General features: G+C 41.3%; 1 protein-coding gene across 5 annotated transcripts in view; it reads right to left on the bottom strand.

Annotated features, from left to right (window-relative positions):
* Positions 1-16,595, bottom strand: part of LOC139264575 (DNA-binding protein SATB1-like) — a 160,941-nt gene that overhangs the window by 88,081 nt on the left and 56,265 nt on the right. For all 5 annotated transcript variants that reach the window (XR_011593374.1, XM_070881272.1, XM_070881270.1 and 2 more), the window contains one exon: positions 15,099-15,254. Coding sequence is in view for 4 of the 5 variants with exons in the window: in XM_070881272.1 (XP_070737373.1) it covers positions 15,099-15,254 (156 nt within the window). In the remaining variant the exon portion in view is untranslated. The remainder of the gene's footprint in view (positions 1-15,098; positions 15,255-16,595) is intronic.

Here is a 16,595-nt window from a genome sequence, read left to right on the forward strand (position 1 = left end):
ATGCCTCTTCCTTAGATTTAACACTATCCTTAATTTCCCTTGTCAGCCACGGTTGAGCCACCTTCCCCGTTTTATTTTTACTCCAGACAGGGATGTACAATTGAAGAAGTTCATCCATGTGATCTTTAAATGTTTACCATTGCCTATCCACCGACAATCCTTTAAGTATCATTTGCCAGTCTATTCTAGCCAATTCACGTCTCATACCATCGAAGTAACCTTTCCTTAAGTTCAGGACCCTAGTCTCTGAATTAACAGTGTCACTCTCCATCTTAATAAAGAATTCTACCATATTATGGTCACTCTTCCCCAAGGGGCCTCGCACAAAAAGACTGCTAATTAGTCCTTTCTCATTACACATCACCCAGTCTAGAAAACCATCCCTAGTACCTCCAGGAAATCCTCCTCCACTGTATTGCTGCCAGTTTGGTTAGCCCAATCTATATGTAGATTAAAGTCGCCCATGATAACTGCTGTACCTTTATTGCACGCATCCCTAATTTCTTGTTTGATGCTGTCCCCAACCTCACTACTACTGTTTGGTGGTCTGTACACAACTCCCATTCGCGTTTTCTGCCCTTTGCTATTCCATAGCTCCACCCATACAGACTCCACATCATCCAAGCTAATGTCCTTCCTTACTATTGTGTTAATTTCCTCTTTAACTGCATCGGTAGTGGGGAAAATGCTGGAATCAGTTATTAAGGATGAAATAGCAGCGCATTTGGAAAGCAGTGACAGGATCGGTCCAAGTCAGCATGGATTTATGAAGGGGAAATCATGCTTGACAAATCTAGAATTTTGAGGATGTAACTAGTAGAGTGGACAAGAGGGAACAAGTGGATGTGGTGTATTTGGACTTTCAAAAGGCTTTTGACAAGGTCCCACACAAGAGATTGGTGTGCAAAATCAAAGCGCATGGTATTGGGGGTAATGTACTGACGTGGATAGAGAACTGGTTGGTAGACAGGAAGTAAAGCGTAGGAATAAATGGGTCCTTTTCAAAATGGCAGGCAGTGACTAGTGGGGTGCTGCAGGGTTCAGTGCTGGGACCCCAGCTATTTACAACATACATTAATGATTTAGATGAAGGAATTGAATATAATATCTCCAAGTTTGCAGACGACACTAAGCTGGGTGGCGGTGTGAGCTGTGAGGAGGATGCTAGGAGGCTGCAGGGTGACTTGGACAGGTTAGGTGAGTGGGCAAATGCATGGCAGATGCAGTATAATGTGGATAAATGTGAGGTTATCCACTTTGGTGGCAAAAACAGGAAGACAGAATATTATCTGAATGGTGACAGATTAGGAAAAGGGGAGGTGCAACGAGACCTGGGTGTCATGGTTCATCAGTCATTGAAAGTTGGCATACAGGTATAGCAGGCGGTGAAGAAGGCAAATAGTGTGTTGGCCTTCATAGCGAGGGGATTTGAGTATAGGAGCAGGGAGGTCTTACTGCAGTTGTACAGGGTCTTGGTGAGGCCTCACCTGGAATATTGTGTTCAGTTTTGGTCTCCTAATCTGAGGAAGGACATTCTTGCTATTGAGGGAGTGCAGCGAAGGTTCACCAAACTGATTTCCGAGATGGCAGGACTGACATATGAGGAGAGACTGGATCGACTAGGCTTATATTCACTGGAATTTAGAAGAATGAGAGGGGATCTCATAGAAACGTATAAGATTCTGACAGGATTGGACAGGTTAGATGCAGGAAGAATGTTCCCGATGTTGGGGAAGTCCAGAACCAGGGGACACAGTCTAAGGATAAGGGGTAAGCCATTTAGGACTGAGATGAGGAGAAACTTCTTCACTCTGAGAGTTGTTAACCTGTGGAATTCTCTACCGCAGAGAGTTGTTGATGCCAGTTCATTGGAGATATTCAAAAGGGAGTTAGATATGGCCCTTATGACTAAAGGGACCAAGGGGAATGGGGCACTGGAGTTGCATGATCAGCCATGATCTTATTGAATGGTGGTGCAGGCTCGAAGGGCCGAATGGCCTACTCCTGCACCTATTTTCTAATGCTACCACACCTCCTTTTCCTTTCTGTCTATCCTTCCTGAATGTTGAATACCCCTGGATGTTGAGTTCCCAGTCTTGGTCACCTTGGAGCCATGTCTCCGTGATGCCAATTATATCATATTCATTAATTACTGCCTGCGCAGTTAATTCATCCACCTTATTGCGAATACTCCTCGCATTGAGGCACAGAGCCTTCAGGCTTGTCTTTTTAACACACTTTGCGCCTTTAGAATTTTGCTGTAATGTGGCCCTTTTTGATTTTTGCCTTGGGTTTCTCTGCCCTCCACTTTTACTTTGCTTCTTTCTATCTTTTGCTTCTGCCCCCATTCTACTTCCCTCTGTCTATCTGCATAGGTTCCCATCCCCCTGCCAGATTAGCTCCCCAACAGCATTAGCAAACACTCCCCCTAGGACATTGGTTCCGGTCCTGCCCAGGTGCAGACTGTCCGGTTTGTACTGGTCTCACCTCCCCCAGAACTGGTTCCAATGTCTCATAAATTTGAATCACTCCCTTCTGCACCACTCCTCAAGCCACGTATTCATCTGAGCTATCCTGTAATTCCTACTCTGACTAGCACATGGCACTGGTTGCAATCCTGAGATTACTACCTTTGAGGTGCTACTTTTTCAATTTAACTCCTAGCTCCCTAAATTCAGCTTGTTGGACCTCATCCCTTTTTTTACCTATATCGTTGGTACCTATATGCACCACGACAACTGGCTGTTCACCCTCCCCCTCCAAAATGTCCTGCAGCCGCTCCGAGACATCCTTGACCCTTGCACCAGGGAGGCAACCTGGAGTCTCGATTGTGGCCGCAGAAACGTCTATCTATTCCCCTTACAATAGAATCCCCAACCAGTATAGCTCTCCCACTCTTTTTCCTACCCTCCTGTTCAGCAGAGCCACCCACGATGCCATGAACTTGGCTGCTGCTGCCTTGCCCTGATGAGTCACCCCCCCCCCCCCCCCAAACAGTACCCAAAACGGTGTATCTGCTTTGGAGGGGGACCCCTGCACTATCTTCATTCCACAGCTCTTCCTGCTGGTCACCCATTCCCTATCTGTCTGTGTAACCTTTACCTGCGGTCTGACCAACTCACTAAATGTGCTATTCATGGCATCCTCAGCATTGCGGATGCTCCAGAGTGAATTCACCCGCAGCTCCAGTGCTGCAATGTGGTCTGTCAGGAGCTGCAGCAGGATACACTTCCTGCACATGTAGTCGTCAGGGACACTGGAAGCATCCCTGAGTTCCCACATAGCACAGAGAGAGCATGACATGTGTCCAAGCTCTCTTGCCATGACTTAACCCGTAGATTAACTTAATTTGGCAATAACAATGATAAAGGTTACCTGCTGATAAAGGAAAAGAAACAGTATTCTGCTTCTGTCCTCCACACTGTCCATCAATGTCTCCAGCTCCATATCAGTGAACCTGTTGGCTTATCTTGCACCTATTACACCAGTCATCCTTCCAACCTTCTTCTCCCCTCAGGGCTTTGCTGCAAACCCTGGCCTTTAAAAAGCAGCTGGCTCATTAGAAACCCTTACCTGCATGCTGAATTTCTCAGTGGTCATAATGCTCAAATTAAGACAGCCACATTGCTGAAAAATCCACTTTGGAAGGGTTCATTAGTGCTGGAACCCATTTGTTCATTTTGAGAGCTGAATATGGGGTGGCCCAGCCACTCAACAATGTCAGCACTAATGGCCACAAAAAGGTGGGGGAGCACTAGCTTTCCAGCTGTACTGAATTTCAGGCCCAATATCTCTGATAAACCTAGATGTGACATTTGAACCCCCTCCCTCAGAAATGGTGTCCTCCTATTTGTTCTTCTTTGACTTGCCTGCATCTCAGTTATATCCTTTTAACATAAGAACAACATAAGAACATAAGAAATAGGAGCAGGAGTAGGCCATATGGCCCCTCGAGCCTTAACCGCCATTTAATAAGATCACGGCTAATCTGATCATGGACTCAGCTCCACTTCCCGCCCGCTCCCCATAACTCCTTATCCCCTTATCGTTTAAGAAACTGTCTATTCCGGTCTTAAATTTATTCAATGTCCCAGCTTCCACAGCTCTCTGAGGCAGCGAATTCCACAGATTTACAACCCTCTGAGAGAAGAAATTTCTCATCTCTGTTTTAAATGGGCGGCCCTTTATTCTAAGATGGTGCCCTCTAGTTTTAGTCTCCCCCATCAGTGGAAACATCCTCTGTGCATCCACCTTGTCAAGCTCCCTCATAATCTTATACTGAAGTTGCATGTTCAGCCATGAACTCATTGAATGGCGGTGCAGGCTAGAATGGCCGAATGGCCTACTCCTGCACCTATTTTCTATGTTTCTATGTTTCTAAGATCACCTCTCATTCTTCTGAATTCCAATGAGTAGAGGCTCAACCTACTCAACCTTTCCTCATAAGTCAACCCACTCATCCCCGGAATCAACCGAGTGAACCTTCTCTGAACTGCCTCCAAAGCAAGTATATCCTTTCGTAAATATGGAAACCAAAACTGCACGCAGTATTCCAGGTATGGCCTCACCAATACCTTATATAGCTGTAGTAAGACTTCCCTGCTTTTATACTCCATCCCTTTTGCAATAAAGGCCAAGATATCATTGGCCTTCCTGATCACTTGCTGTACCTGCACGTTATCTTTTTGTGTTTCATGCACAAGTACCCCCAGGTCCCGCTGTACTGTGGCACTTTGCAATCTTTTTCCATTTAAATAATAACTTGCTCTTTGATTTTTTTCTGCCAAAGTGCATGACCTCACACCTTTATACTCCATCTGCCAAATTTTTGCCCACTCACTTAGCCTGACTGTCCATGTCCTTTTGCAGATTTTTTGTGTCCTCCTCACACATTGCTTTTCCTCCCATCTTTGTATCGTCAGCAAACTTGGCTATGTTTCACTCAGTCCCTTCTTCTAATTCATTTATAGAGATTGTAAATAGTTGGGGTCCCAGCACTGATCCCTGCGGCACCCCACTAGTTACTGGTTGCCAACCAGAGAATGAACTATTTATCCCGACTCTCTGTTTTCTGTTAGTTAGCCAATCCTCTATCCATGCTAATATATTACCTCCAACCCCTTGAACTTTTATCTTGTGCAGTAACCTTTTATGTGGCACCTCGTCAAATGTCTTCTGGAAGACCAAAAACACCACATCCACTGGTTTCCCTTTATCCACCCTGTCCGTTACATCTTCAAAGAACTCCAGCAAATTTGTCAAACATGACTTCCCCTTCATAAATCCATGCTGACTCCGCCTGACTGAATTTTGCTTTTCCAAATGTCCTGCTACTGCTTCTTTAACAATGGACTCCAACATTTTCCCAATCACAGATGTTAGGCTACCTGGTCTACAGTTTCCTGCTTTTTGTCTGCCTCCTTTTTTAAATAGGGGCGTTACATTTGCAGTTTTCTAATTTGTTGGGACCTCCCCAGAATCCAGGGAATTTTGGTAAATTACAACCAATGCATCCACAATTCCTGCCGCTACTTCTCTTAAGACCCAAGGATGCAAGCCATCAGTTCCAGGGGATTTATCTGCCTTTAGTCCCATTATCTTACTGAGTACCACCTCCTTAGTGATTGTGATTATGCTAAGTTCCTCTCCCCCATAGCCCCTAGACTGTCCACTGTCAGAATATTGTTAGTGTCCTCTACTGTAAAGACTGATACAAAATATTTGTTCAGAGTTTCTGCCATCTCCATGTTCCCCATTACTAATTCCCCAGTCTCGTCCTCTAAGGGACCAACATTTACTTTTGCCATCCTTTTCCTTTTTATATACCTATAGAAATTCTTGCTTTCTGTTTTTATATTTTGTGCTAGTTTACTTTCATAATCTATCTTCCCTTTCTTAATCATTTTTTTCGTTGTTCTTTGCTGGCTTTTGAAAGCTTCCCCGTCTTCTGTCCTCCCACTAGTTTTGGCCACTTTGTATGCCCTTGTTTTTAATTGGATACCGTTCTTTATTTCTTTAGTTAGCCACGGATGGCTATCTTTTCTCTTACACCCTTTCCTCCTCACTGGAATATATTTTTCTTGAGAGTTGCGAAATATCTCCTTAAATGTACACCACTGTTCATCAACCGTCCTACACTTTAATCTATTTTCCCAATCCACTTTACCCAACTCTGCCCTCATACCTTCATAGTCTCCTTTATTTAAGCTTAGTATGCTGGTTAGAGATCCAACTTTCTTACCCTCCATCTGAATTTGAAATTCAATCATGTTATGATCACTCATTCCAAGGGGATCCTTTACTAGGGGATTGTTTATTCATCCTGTCTCATTACACAGGACCAGATCTAAGATAGTTTGCCCCCTGGTTGGTTCTGTTATATACTGCAGAAGGAACCCTCACTCTTATGCACTCTATGAACTCCTCCTCAAGGCTACCCTGACTAATTTGATTTATCCAATCAATATGGAGGTTGAAATCACCCATGGTTATTGCTGTTCCCTTTTTACAAGCCCCCACTATTTCCTGGTTTATGCTCCGACCACTGCCATGTAATATCTGCAGCTATTGCACTCTCCTATAGGATTGGATATATTAATGCCTGCTTTATAACTCCTGTGGAATATTCAGAATAAGAATTTGGAATTTAGTTTATCTAAATTTAATTTGTTTCCTCTCTGCTTAATCGTAGACTAATTAGTTGATTTTTCTCCAATGTCGTAAAAGATTTATTATAGGAAATTGTGAACCAATGTAAATACTGTCCAAATCCAACCTAATGCCTAGGCGTTAAAATGCCTAAATCAGTGTTAAAATTATTGCCAGATTGGAAATTACCCCATTAAATCTGATAGTCAGCTCCTGACTTAGCAGAGACCAATTTTGGAGAGACAAAGAAAAAATGCCATGCAACTAATTCAGAGAATGTAAGAACAAATAAAATTCAGAGAACAAAAATAAACAAATTTTCTGGCAAGCACCTTGAACGTCTATGGACATTCCATGAGTTCCTTTGCAACCTTTTGAAGCAGGTATACTGCTTATGCAAATATAAATGTACACATTTCTGGTGGTAAGTATTACGTGAGAAATCAGCAGGATAGAGAACAAAGGCAGCTCGTCATCAGCTATATTCTCTGCACAACCTAAATCATTCAAAAGGGTGGGAAAAAGTGTGCTTCAAGTATTTAAAGGGTTAACCAAAATCATCAGCTTTTGTTCTGACTATTCAAGAATTTTGCAAGATTAATTTACCAAAAAAAAACAAGAAAAGGGAAGGAAAACGGTAGCATAGAAAGCAAAAGTAATAAAAGTTATAAAAATGCAGGAAACACATAATTATTTGGAACATGTGGTTTGCGTTTCTGAAAAATGAACAAGCTGTTTGTGGTTAAACTGTCTAATCGGCTGTTATCAACCCTACTCTGTTTTCGAGATCATAATTTACTGGATATTTCAGCTACTGTGGCACATTAACTACAGAGGAAAGGGAAAGCTTATCTTTAGGAATAATATTTCCAGTGCTGCCGTACTCACAGTACATCTGGTTCTTCTGTTAGCGGCAGTTAAATTGAAATATTTCACAGCATGTGTCAGAAACATGCATAATGGTAATTATGACAGATCTGATTAAACCCGAGTGCCACCAGCTCCCTGGTTGACTTGGGTTGTGCAGGTGTGACCTTCTGAGTCTGCGTGTGTAAATAAAATTAATTACAAGAAGGGGCTATGACTCTGTGACATCACAAAGCAGAGGAACTCCCAAGGGGGAGACCTAATGGAATATTTTCCCTCAGACTAATAATATAGTTCATATTGACTTGTGGTAATTAGTGGATCATTAAAGCAGTTTTCCCGAAGTATTTGGCTGACTGATCAGATTAGTGAAAATGTTCTTCAGAACAAGCCCCTGTGTGGTCTGCCAGAGGAAAAAATATGCAACACAGCTTTTGCAAAGATGAAGATAAGCCATTGGTTCATCACACTCTAGTGAGCATGCTCAAGCCTGTAATTTTAACATGCCAGGCCTGCACAGGACTTGTCACAGATGGCAGGCTTGACAGTTCCTGTCTGTGGCGTTGATACACAACAGTTCAGCACAGGATCAGTGACATTCTGTCTCATTAGACCCACGCTAATTATCACAGCTAGTTTCAGGGGAAAGCATGTGTTGAAATGGTCAATTTAAAGGAGTTTTTGCATCAACAAACCGGCAATAAGGATTAGACACCTTATTATACAGCAACATGCTGCCTAAAAAACTAATTTATTTTGTCAGAGCACAGTTGTTACAATGGATCACAATCAATGAAATATATATTTTTAAAATAGCATAAAATGCAAAACCACTTTCAGACAATTTTACTTGTTTTACTAATTGTTCAGACTACTCCCTGCTTCTATGCAGCCCCCTTTTCAGCCTGGAAGATGGGGTAGTTCAATCTGTAGATTTCCCCATGAGTAAAAAACAAGATTTCTGTTATTGAAACAGGGAGGTGCATTTACATCATGGAAGACTGCCATCTCAAGCTCTTCTCCCCACTTGATGCAACACACTGCTAATTTGAATCCCTTTACTGGTGGCTCAGCAGAGAATTGACTAAACTTTTCCAAACTATGCCAGTTGATTATGAGAGAAAAGTCCTCCTGGGACTTGAACTCATGCTAATCGGCTCTGGAGATCAGGACCCTGCTGTATTAGCTACCAGGGCACTTACCAGTTTTTGATTATTTTCAGTCAACAGTATTGTTGCTGAAAAACAACAAAATTTTAGACAGGTTGGGGGATGGACAAGTGGAAGCCACATTCTTCTTTTTACCTCCTATGTGGATGTTTCTGTTTCTCACATCTATCTAGTCCCTCCCCCAAAAAGAGCAATATCATTTCTTAATCCTGGAAAAAAAAGCTGTGGGTGTCAGTAGTATGTGGTTTATAAAAAGGCAAAACTGTATCACCCACACCATTAGAAATTTGAGTTATGAAAAGCTAGAAGCTTGTAGTGGGGCAGAAAATGAGAGAATCTAGATTTCCTCTGCATTCATTGTAAATTTCTGCTGAGTAATTTCAGTTGTTCATTGTAAAACTAAATTTGGGTCGCTGTAATAAAATTTTCCTACAAGTTAAATGTCAGACCACATCGCAACGCATATTATATGGGCAATAACATTTAAGATAGTTAAGTGGTTTTTAATGGCAATTTGAATAACCTAGTCTGTATTCCCACAGCACATGACTTAACATTTCACACAACTAGTAGGACAATCTCCCTCAATAAAAGCTGACATACTCAGAACTACCTGAGGTCTTGAACAAAGTATATAAATTTGTTGGCCATGTTACATACATTTCCTTACTCCATTTGTTCTGTTATCTTGTTTTAGGCTTATTTCTGTATTACTGGGCTTTAGTTTTCTATTCACTAACATCTGCCTACCTTCCCCTCTCTGTGTTCAGCTATTTTGCTAATTAATTATGGGTAACACTGCCATCAACCAGCAGCAGCTTCTGACTGCAGTAATCCAAAGCCCCCACATTTGAAATTACACCATTCGGTGAACTATCCCAACATGTCCTAATAAAAATGTTTGACGAGTTACAGCTAAGCAGGGCCAACATGACTGACACCTGACACCTGTTACAGGAAGGCTTGCAGCCATGCTCCACTATCATGATGGCACTACCAGTAGCAGTCAAGGTGACTGCAATCCTTAATTTTTCACAAGAGTCCTTCCAGTCCCCATAGGTGATATCAGTTGCATTGAGTGTCCACTGCCGTATCGGGGAAGTGACAACAATTCTTATTTGAGCATTTGCCACCTAAATTAACTTTGTCCTGGAGCATCTTCAGTAGAATGACACTTGTACCTTTCCCAGGGCACAAGAAGTTACTGATTGTATTCGCAGAGCCATTTAGGTCCTAGCCATAATCTACTGGTTTATGTAATCGCAAGGGATTCCAATTTCCCTCAATGTTATTTGAGACAATGAGCACTAGACAATATATGCAAACATCCATTTACTTTGGTAGTATCTGCAATGCTTTTATTTTGAGGAAATATTCTGTGTCGATTCTTTTCAGTGGTGACGCAGAGTGGAAGGATGGTTTCTTGATGATAAGGTGTACTTTGTGCAATTATGGTCTATATCCTTGATAAGGAACTGCAAATTGAACTAGAGACTCATTACAATGAGGCCTTCAGGACAGAAAGTGCCCTAATTGAACAGCAATTTGGGCTCCTTAAGCTACTTGCATTAGTCTCGGTGAAGAGAAGGGGTGGATATTATAGTATTTTCCCAAATTTGTTGGCAGAATCGGCAAGTTTTGCTGTATGTAAGAAACAGAGCGATTCCCTCTACAGCTCCACCCTCCTGCAAGAAGACACAGATGAGGAGGAAGATGAGGACATACAAGATCCAGATGAAGGTATAGTCCATATAAGATTGCTTTGTCAGGCCTTGATCCAAGAATGTTTTACCATTGAATTAACTTATAGCCAGTATCTATTCAAAGAACTGTTAATCACCAATACACAGATGCCATTTGTGGCATCATATCTATAAAACTTCCTTGTTTTATAATTAGTATACCTTCAAACATATCCTGAAATCACACCTGAGATTCACATTCTCACCATGAGCATAATTCCATTATAAGTCAATAACCAATAAAACAATGTTCAGTTTACTTAACATAATTCCTGATGGCTACAGCAAACATTTCATATCCCTGAAAAGTAACATCATATGTCACACTCCTTGTGGAGTTATCATCTTAAAAATGTTCATTACTTCTAAGGTCCAATAAAGCACTTTTTTTCTAAATATTTTTTCTACAACTGAAAGTACAATGCTTGACTACAAGCAGATTGTAAAAATCTATTAAACTAACTTCTCAGTGCTAAACATGCCTTACAATCTTATAATGCACAGTGCCTTGAATGTGTTAATGTTATGAATCCTCTTTTTTCCCTCAACCTTCAGTGCCAAATGTAATATCTTGTTTGCCACGTTTAAGTAATTTTCTGGAAAGAACAGTGATCATTTGAGAAGTTTGCTCAGGAGTTTCTATGGATTGGGATCGATCACAGTCTGTAGATGCTAAGCTTTCATAGGGACCAGGAGGTGTACCTGTAATGATAGCCATTGTACTGGCAGGGGGTTTCTGTGTGACCTTGGAAACCTGTGCACTCACTTTTGCCTCATGCTTTTTGGCTTTAAGCCTTTACTAAAGGCCAAGTCCTCATGCAGCCCCAAATCTCTGTAAGTAGACAGCTTTGACTTCTCTGAGAACTTTGGAACTCTCAACGTTCTGTGGATGTTGTCTTGTGAAAAGTGAACGTTAATACCAGGCCCACATCACTGGAAAGGTTTCCAGTGTGCTTGCCGTGCAACTCAAGGCACTATCCAATGCAGGTGGCATTGAATTTATTATGGTTTCTATGGCAGACTACATTTGAGAGACAGGTTCCATTAAGGTGGAAGAAAGACAGATGGTGAGACTTTTCCGCAGTACCCTAACGGAAACAAGTGAGTCCCACACTAGTCCTCGGTTATGTAGAAGCCTCCCTTTGTACGGTAGTCACAAGAGTTCCAAATCTGGAATTGACTCGGCAGTGCTCTGCGGCAGATTGAATATCCATTCAGCAAGTTGCACACATTCTGGCCCTTCTGCACTCATGAGATGTATTTCACTGCCTGATGCCACCTGTTTCTAAACAGATACATCTCCAAAGTATATATCTCTGCGCTGGTGTATGAATAGCTAGAGGTGATGCTTGGTGCTGTTGAGCATTACATTGTGTACTATCTCAAGGCTCAGCACCCGCTATTCCCTCCACAGACTCAATGCAAATGTTGGCTTCCTTGAAGGGGGTAAGGAGTTTCAGTTGGGGGTATTCTCCTTCTGCCTCTTTTCATTTAGGAGCCAAGGCGGCCAACTTCTTCAATTAGTACAGTTGTTTGTGTTGAGCAATAATAGTTACATCCTGTATAATTTAAACATTCAGCTTAATTTGGCTTACTGGACACCTACTGTATAATGTAACTGATGCATCTTCTGCTATTATGCCGGTACCACAACAGGGGCCCAAGTTTTGGAGGTCCTCCGAGAACGGCGCACTCCAAGAGGCCCGCCTATTTTTTAGAATTAAAAAAGCGCCTAAAACTTACCTTGCGATTCTCCAAGTCTGCAGGCCGGTTCCACAGTCAATGCAGTGCAACACAAGCAGCTGGGGCGGAGCTACAGCCCTGCGCCAAAAACAGTGCCGGCAGCTGCGTGCGTGCGCAGTGGAGGCTGCGCGCGTGCGCAGTAGCTCCTGGCCCTCCCAGCGCTTCCTGTCTCTGGGCGACGACCCTATCCCTGGCCGAAGGGACGTCGCCCCTATCCCAGGCCGAGTGGCCTGCCTGCCCTTACCTCCTCGGCGGCGGGGCCCTCCTGACCAGCAGCTCTTCAGTGGCGGGCCCCGCCCGAACACCTCCTCGGTGACAGGCCCCGCCCGAGCAACACCTCCTCGGCGGCGGGCCCCGCCCAAGCAGCATCTCTTCGGCGGCGAGGCCCGCCCGAACACCTCGATGGCGGCGGGGCCCGTCCAACTCGCTCTTCAGCAGGCTGTTGGAGGGCTCCCGGTGCTGCAGTCGGTGAGTAGAAACTTTACATTTTTTATTTATTGATTGATTTTTTATTTTTTTTTATTTTTAATTTTTTTTGGATTGATTTATTGGTTGAGTTATTGACTTTTTATCATTTATTATTGATGATGGCTCTTTATTGGTAAAAGTGGTGTAAAATCCCCTAATTTCCTTCTAACTTCCCTTCCTTTCCCCCCCATCTCTCGCTACCTGTGCCTAATTTATAAATTATAGGCAAGGTTTTTCTGAGCGTACAAAAATCAACACTTACCCCGTTCTAAGTTATTTTTGCCTAAACTTGCAAAACAGGTGTAAGTGGCTGGTAACGCCGCCTTTTGAAAAAAAAACTGTACTAAAATGAAACTATTCTAACTAACTAGAATTGGAGCAACCTAAATGCCAAGAATTGCGATTTCTAAGATACTCCATACTAAACTAGTTGCTCCAAAAAAAATAGGAGCAACTCGAGCTGAAACTTGGGTCCTAGTTAACATACCTTGTGATTAGTTATGTTATTTATCCAAGATAATTATTTATCTCATAAATAATTAGCTGAGAAAATGTATTTTTCTGGATGGTCTTTACTTTGGCTTATTCCCTTTGCACTTTTTAAAGTTTAAAAATATTTTTTGCATACCTTATTGTAGGTGCACTGAGTTTCTGACACTGGATTAACCTCGTCTGTCACCTCATGCCAAATCCTGAGCAGGTTCTTATGGTTACTCCCTGACACAGAGCTGACTTGGAGCAATACTCCATCAACTAACACCTGAAGAGCATCAATTTTCTTGGACATCTTTCCTCCTTCAGCAAATGCCACCAAAAACAGATTTGTTTTTGGTCATCTCATTTGTTGTTTGTAGGATCTTACAAATTAGCTGCTGGTTTTATCTATTCAATTTTTTTTGTAGGAAAATGGTCACCATAAAAAAACATCAGTCCCTCAAAATTGCGCTAAAGTGTCAGCTTAAATTACGCACTCAAGTCCTAACTCAGAGGCTAACTCAGAGAGTGCCACCAACTGAGCCAAGCTGACACTTTCATGCATTGAATGTCCACACATATGAAAAGAAAATACAGAAAGATGCAAGGGGTGCATCGGTGTTTCTTGAGCACTTTACAACATTATTCACTCATCAAACACTATAATGCTTAAAATCATGTTATAAACTTGTTTGGTAGCTTCAATTAATAATTATTGCTGTTTTGTGATTGCCTCTTCAGATGTTCATGCATTATAATGACTGCAAGATCAACAAATGGAGAAGGCGCAAAGTTGCATGCTTTCAGCTGTGTATTGGAATACAACATGAATAAAAATCTTGATACGTTAGCGAACATTTGGGGCGACATGGTTCAGCTAATTCGACTATTGTCATGTTTCTTACTTATTTATGATGAGATAAAGCTTTAATAGAACAAACGTGCACTTATATAACATTTTATCATATCCTTGGGATGTTCCAAAGCACTTTACATCCAAATAAGTTACTTTTAAGCATTGCCACTGTTGTCATGTAGGTAAAACCAGCAGCTAATTTGTAAGGTCCTACAAACAACAAATGGGATGATCTGTTTTTGGTGGCAATTTGCTGAAGGAGGAAAGATGTCCAAGACAACTTCCTGCTCTTTTTCCAACTTTTACATCCACCTGAATAGGCAGAAGGCCCTTGGAATAAACATGTTGTCCAAAAGACAGCAGCCTGGCAATGCAGCAGTCCCTCAAGTGTCATCTTAAATTACTCAGAGGCAAGAATGCCACCAACTGAGCCAAGCTGACACTTTCATGCATTGAGCATACATACATATAAAAATAAAATACAGAAGCAAAATGCAAGGGTGCATCAGTGGTTCTTGACCACATCACACTCTACTAGAAACTCACAGCTCTGCATCCCAAGGGTGAGGATCATTCAAAGAAATTGAGTATCCTCAGTCAGTTCTTCATGCCTACCTAGATGGATGGTCAGGTGGAAGTACTCCAACGAAAGAGAAACACTGACACAATCCAACTTGTCCCACTGATGTTAACCAATCACAGAGACATTTAAGGAAGTCATGGAGAAATCTCTGAGCCAAACCATTCCATCATCTCAGATGTAGGTTTGAACACCAATTCTCCTCCATTAAAACAGCAGATATAAGAATGTCATACAAAACTATTAAACACCTGTACATTGTAAATGGTAATTTCTACAAAAATAGTTTAAAAAATTAACCCAATAAAAATATAAAAATTAAACTATATTAAATTAGGTTTTGCTGAACTATTGATATCCACAAATGAGGCAGAACTACTTGGTTCACAGCTACTTTCCGTATCCTCTATACCTAGTATTGTCTGCTGTGAAGCCAGCTTTTCTTTCTACAATTTAAAATTAAATGGCTACACAGTGCATGTTGGGCATTTAGCCTGAATATAATCATAAATCTTCTGTGCAGTGCAAGCAGACTGCACCTTTTTCCTTACCTGGCTCTTTGTTGCTGCAACCTTAGCAAATAATGCTTGGGATACTTTTGCCCTCTTCATTTCCTGTTGAATCTCATCGTAAATGGAAGCATTAATATTAAGTGCACAGCCTTCCGTTTTACCATTCCATTCAGTTGTAATGGAGGACGTTTTGACCTAGATAAAGGTTTAATCTGAGTTAATAATGTACTATAAGAAAGAAGTTTAAATACAAAGACAGTATCTCCCTGGTGACAACATATTACTGGTGTTCTTTCATTAATGTAAAATACTCATAACTTATAAGAAGTACAAGCTTGAGTGAGTTACGATGGTTACCTAGAACTCAGAAGTTTTTTTTTAAAGTCTTTGGGAGAGAACGATTCCTGGAATCTCACTGAAACTTTAACTAAATTTCAGAATGAGATGTCAACTGTCAAGTGATAATTCACATGTGTCTATTATGCTTTCTGTATTTCACTGGTGTGAATTATCACTGTGCTGGGCAGTGAAACTGTTATTCACTCCCACAGAATACAAAGATACTTTGCATTCACATGTTGCATCGTTGAAACTGATTTGTTTACTGAAGGTCTCATGGTGTTTCTCTGCACAAGCCTTGGCATTGAAAGGTAACACTAGGACAGCAGATTTCTTCCAATGAATATTATAAGATTAAGACAAAGTAATGGATCAAAGTCTGCTCTTTATGAAATTGAGTGGGAGGTTGTACTGAAAACAATACATCAGGCAACATTTAAAAACAAAGCAAGACTTCTTAATGAAAATAAAAAGGTTCCAGATTACAAGAAAATCAAATATCAAAATTATTTCCTCTTCTCTTCCATTAAATCTCACTTGTGAAATAAATCCTTAAGGACCTGAAGAAATAATCACAGCTTAGTATATACTGTGAGCAACAATTTAAAAAAAAATCACAAGGTGATAGTCCAACAATAATCAACACGATTACTTTTTTCTCATTGACACTTTGTTACCCTTCTCCTCTTCTTCTGAAGATAATGAGTCTTTGTTGGACTTAATTGGTGGTGGCATTCTCAGAAAGCTTGTTCAAGTGTACATTTATGTATGAGCCTTGACAGTGGGCTAGCAGGCAACTTGACTATCAGGATCCTATCCTCACCTAATGTCGACATATATGTACTTCTAGCAGAGATCAATGGACAGTATTCAGGAACAGGAACCCAGGCTGATTTTCCCCTCCTTAATCAAGGGCAATGAGGCCAACTCCAGCATTCCTACCACTATCCCAGCCCAGATCAGCTAAGTAAGCACAGATAAGGGATCAAATTTAAGGCCACCATTCTGTACGACTCAACTATTCACCGAATAAACTCACTGACTCATTGAGGAGCTATTACTATTTATCTTAACACTTAACACTGTCTTGACAAAGAAATTTAACAAGTTTTTGCTCAAAAACATGCATAGATTTCGTCCTCCTTATCATGCCTTTCAGTCAACCTCATTTAGCAATCTTTATTACTGATTTTTTTC

Source organism: Pristiophorus japonicus, chromosome 5 (genome assembly GCF_044704955.1).
Source record: "Pristiophorus japonicus isolate sPriJap1 chromosome 5, sPriJap1.hap1, whole genome shotgun sequence".
Taxonomy (NCBI): Eukaryota; Metazoa; Chordata; class Chondrichthyes; family Pristiophoridae; genus Pristiophorus; species Pristiophorus japonicus.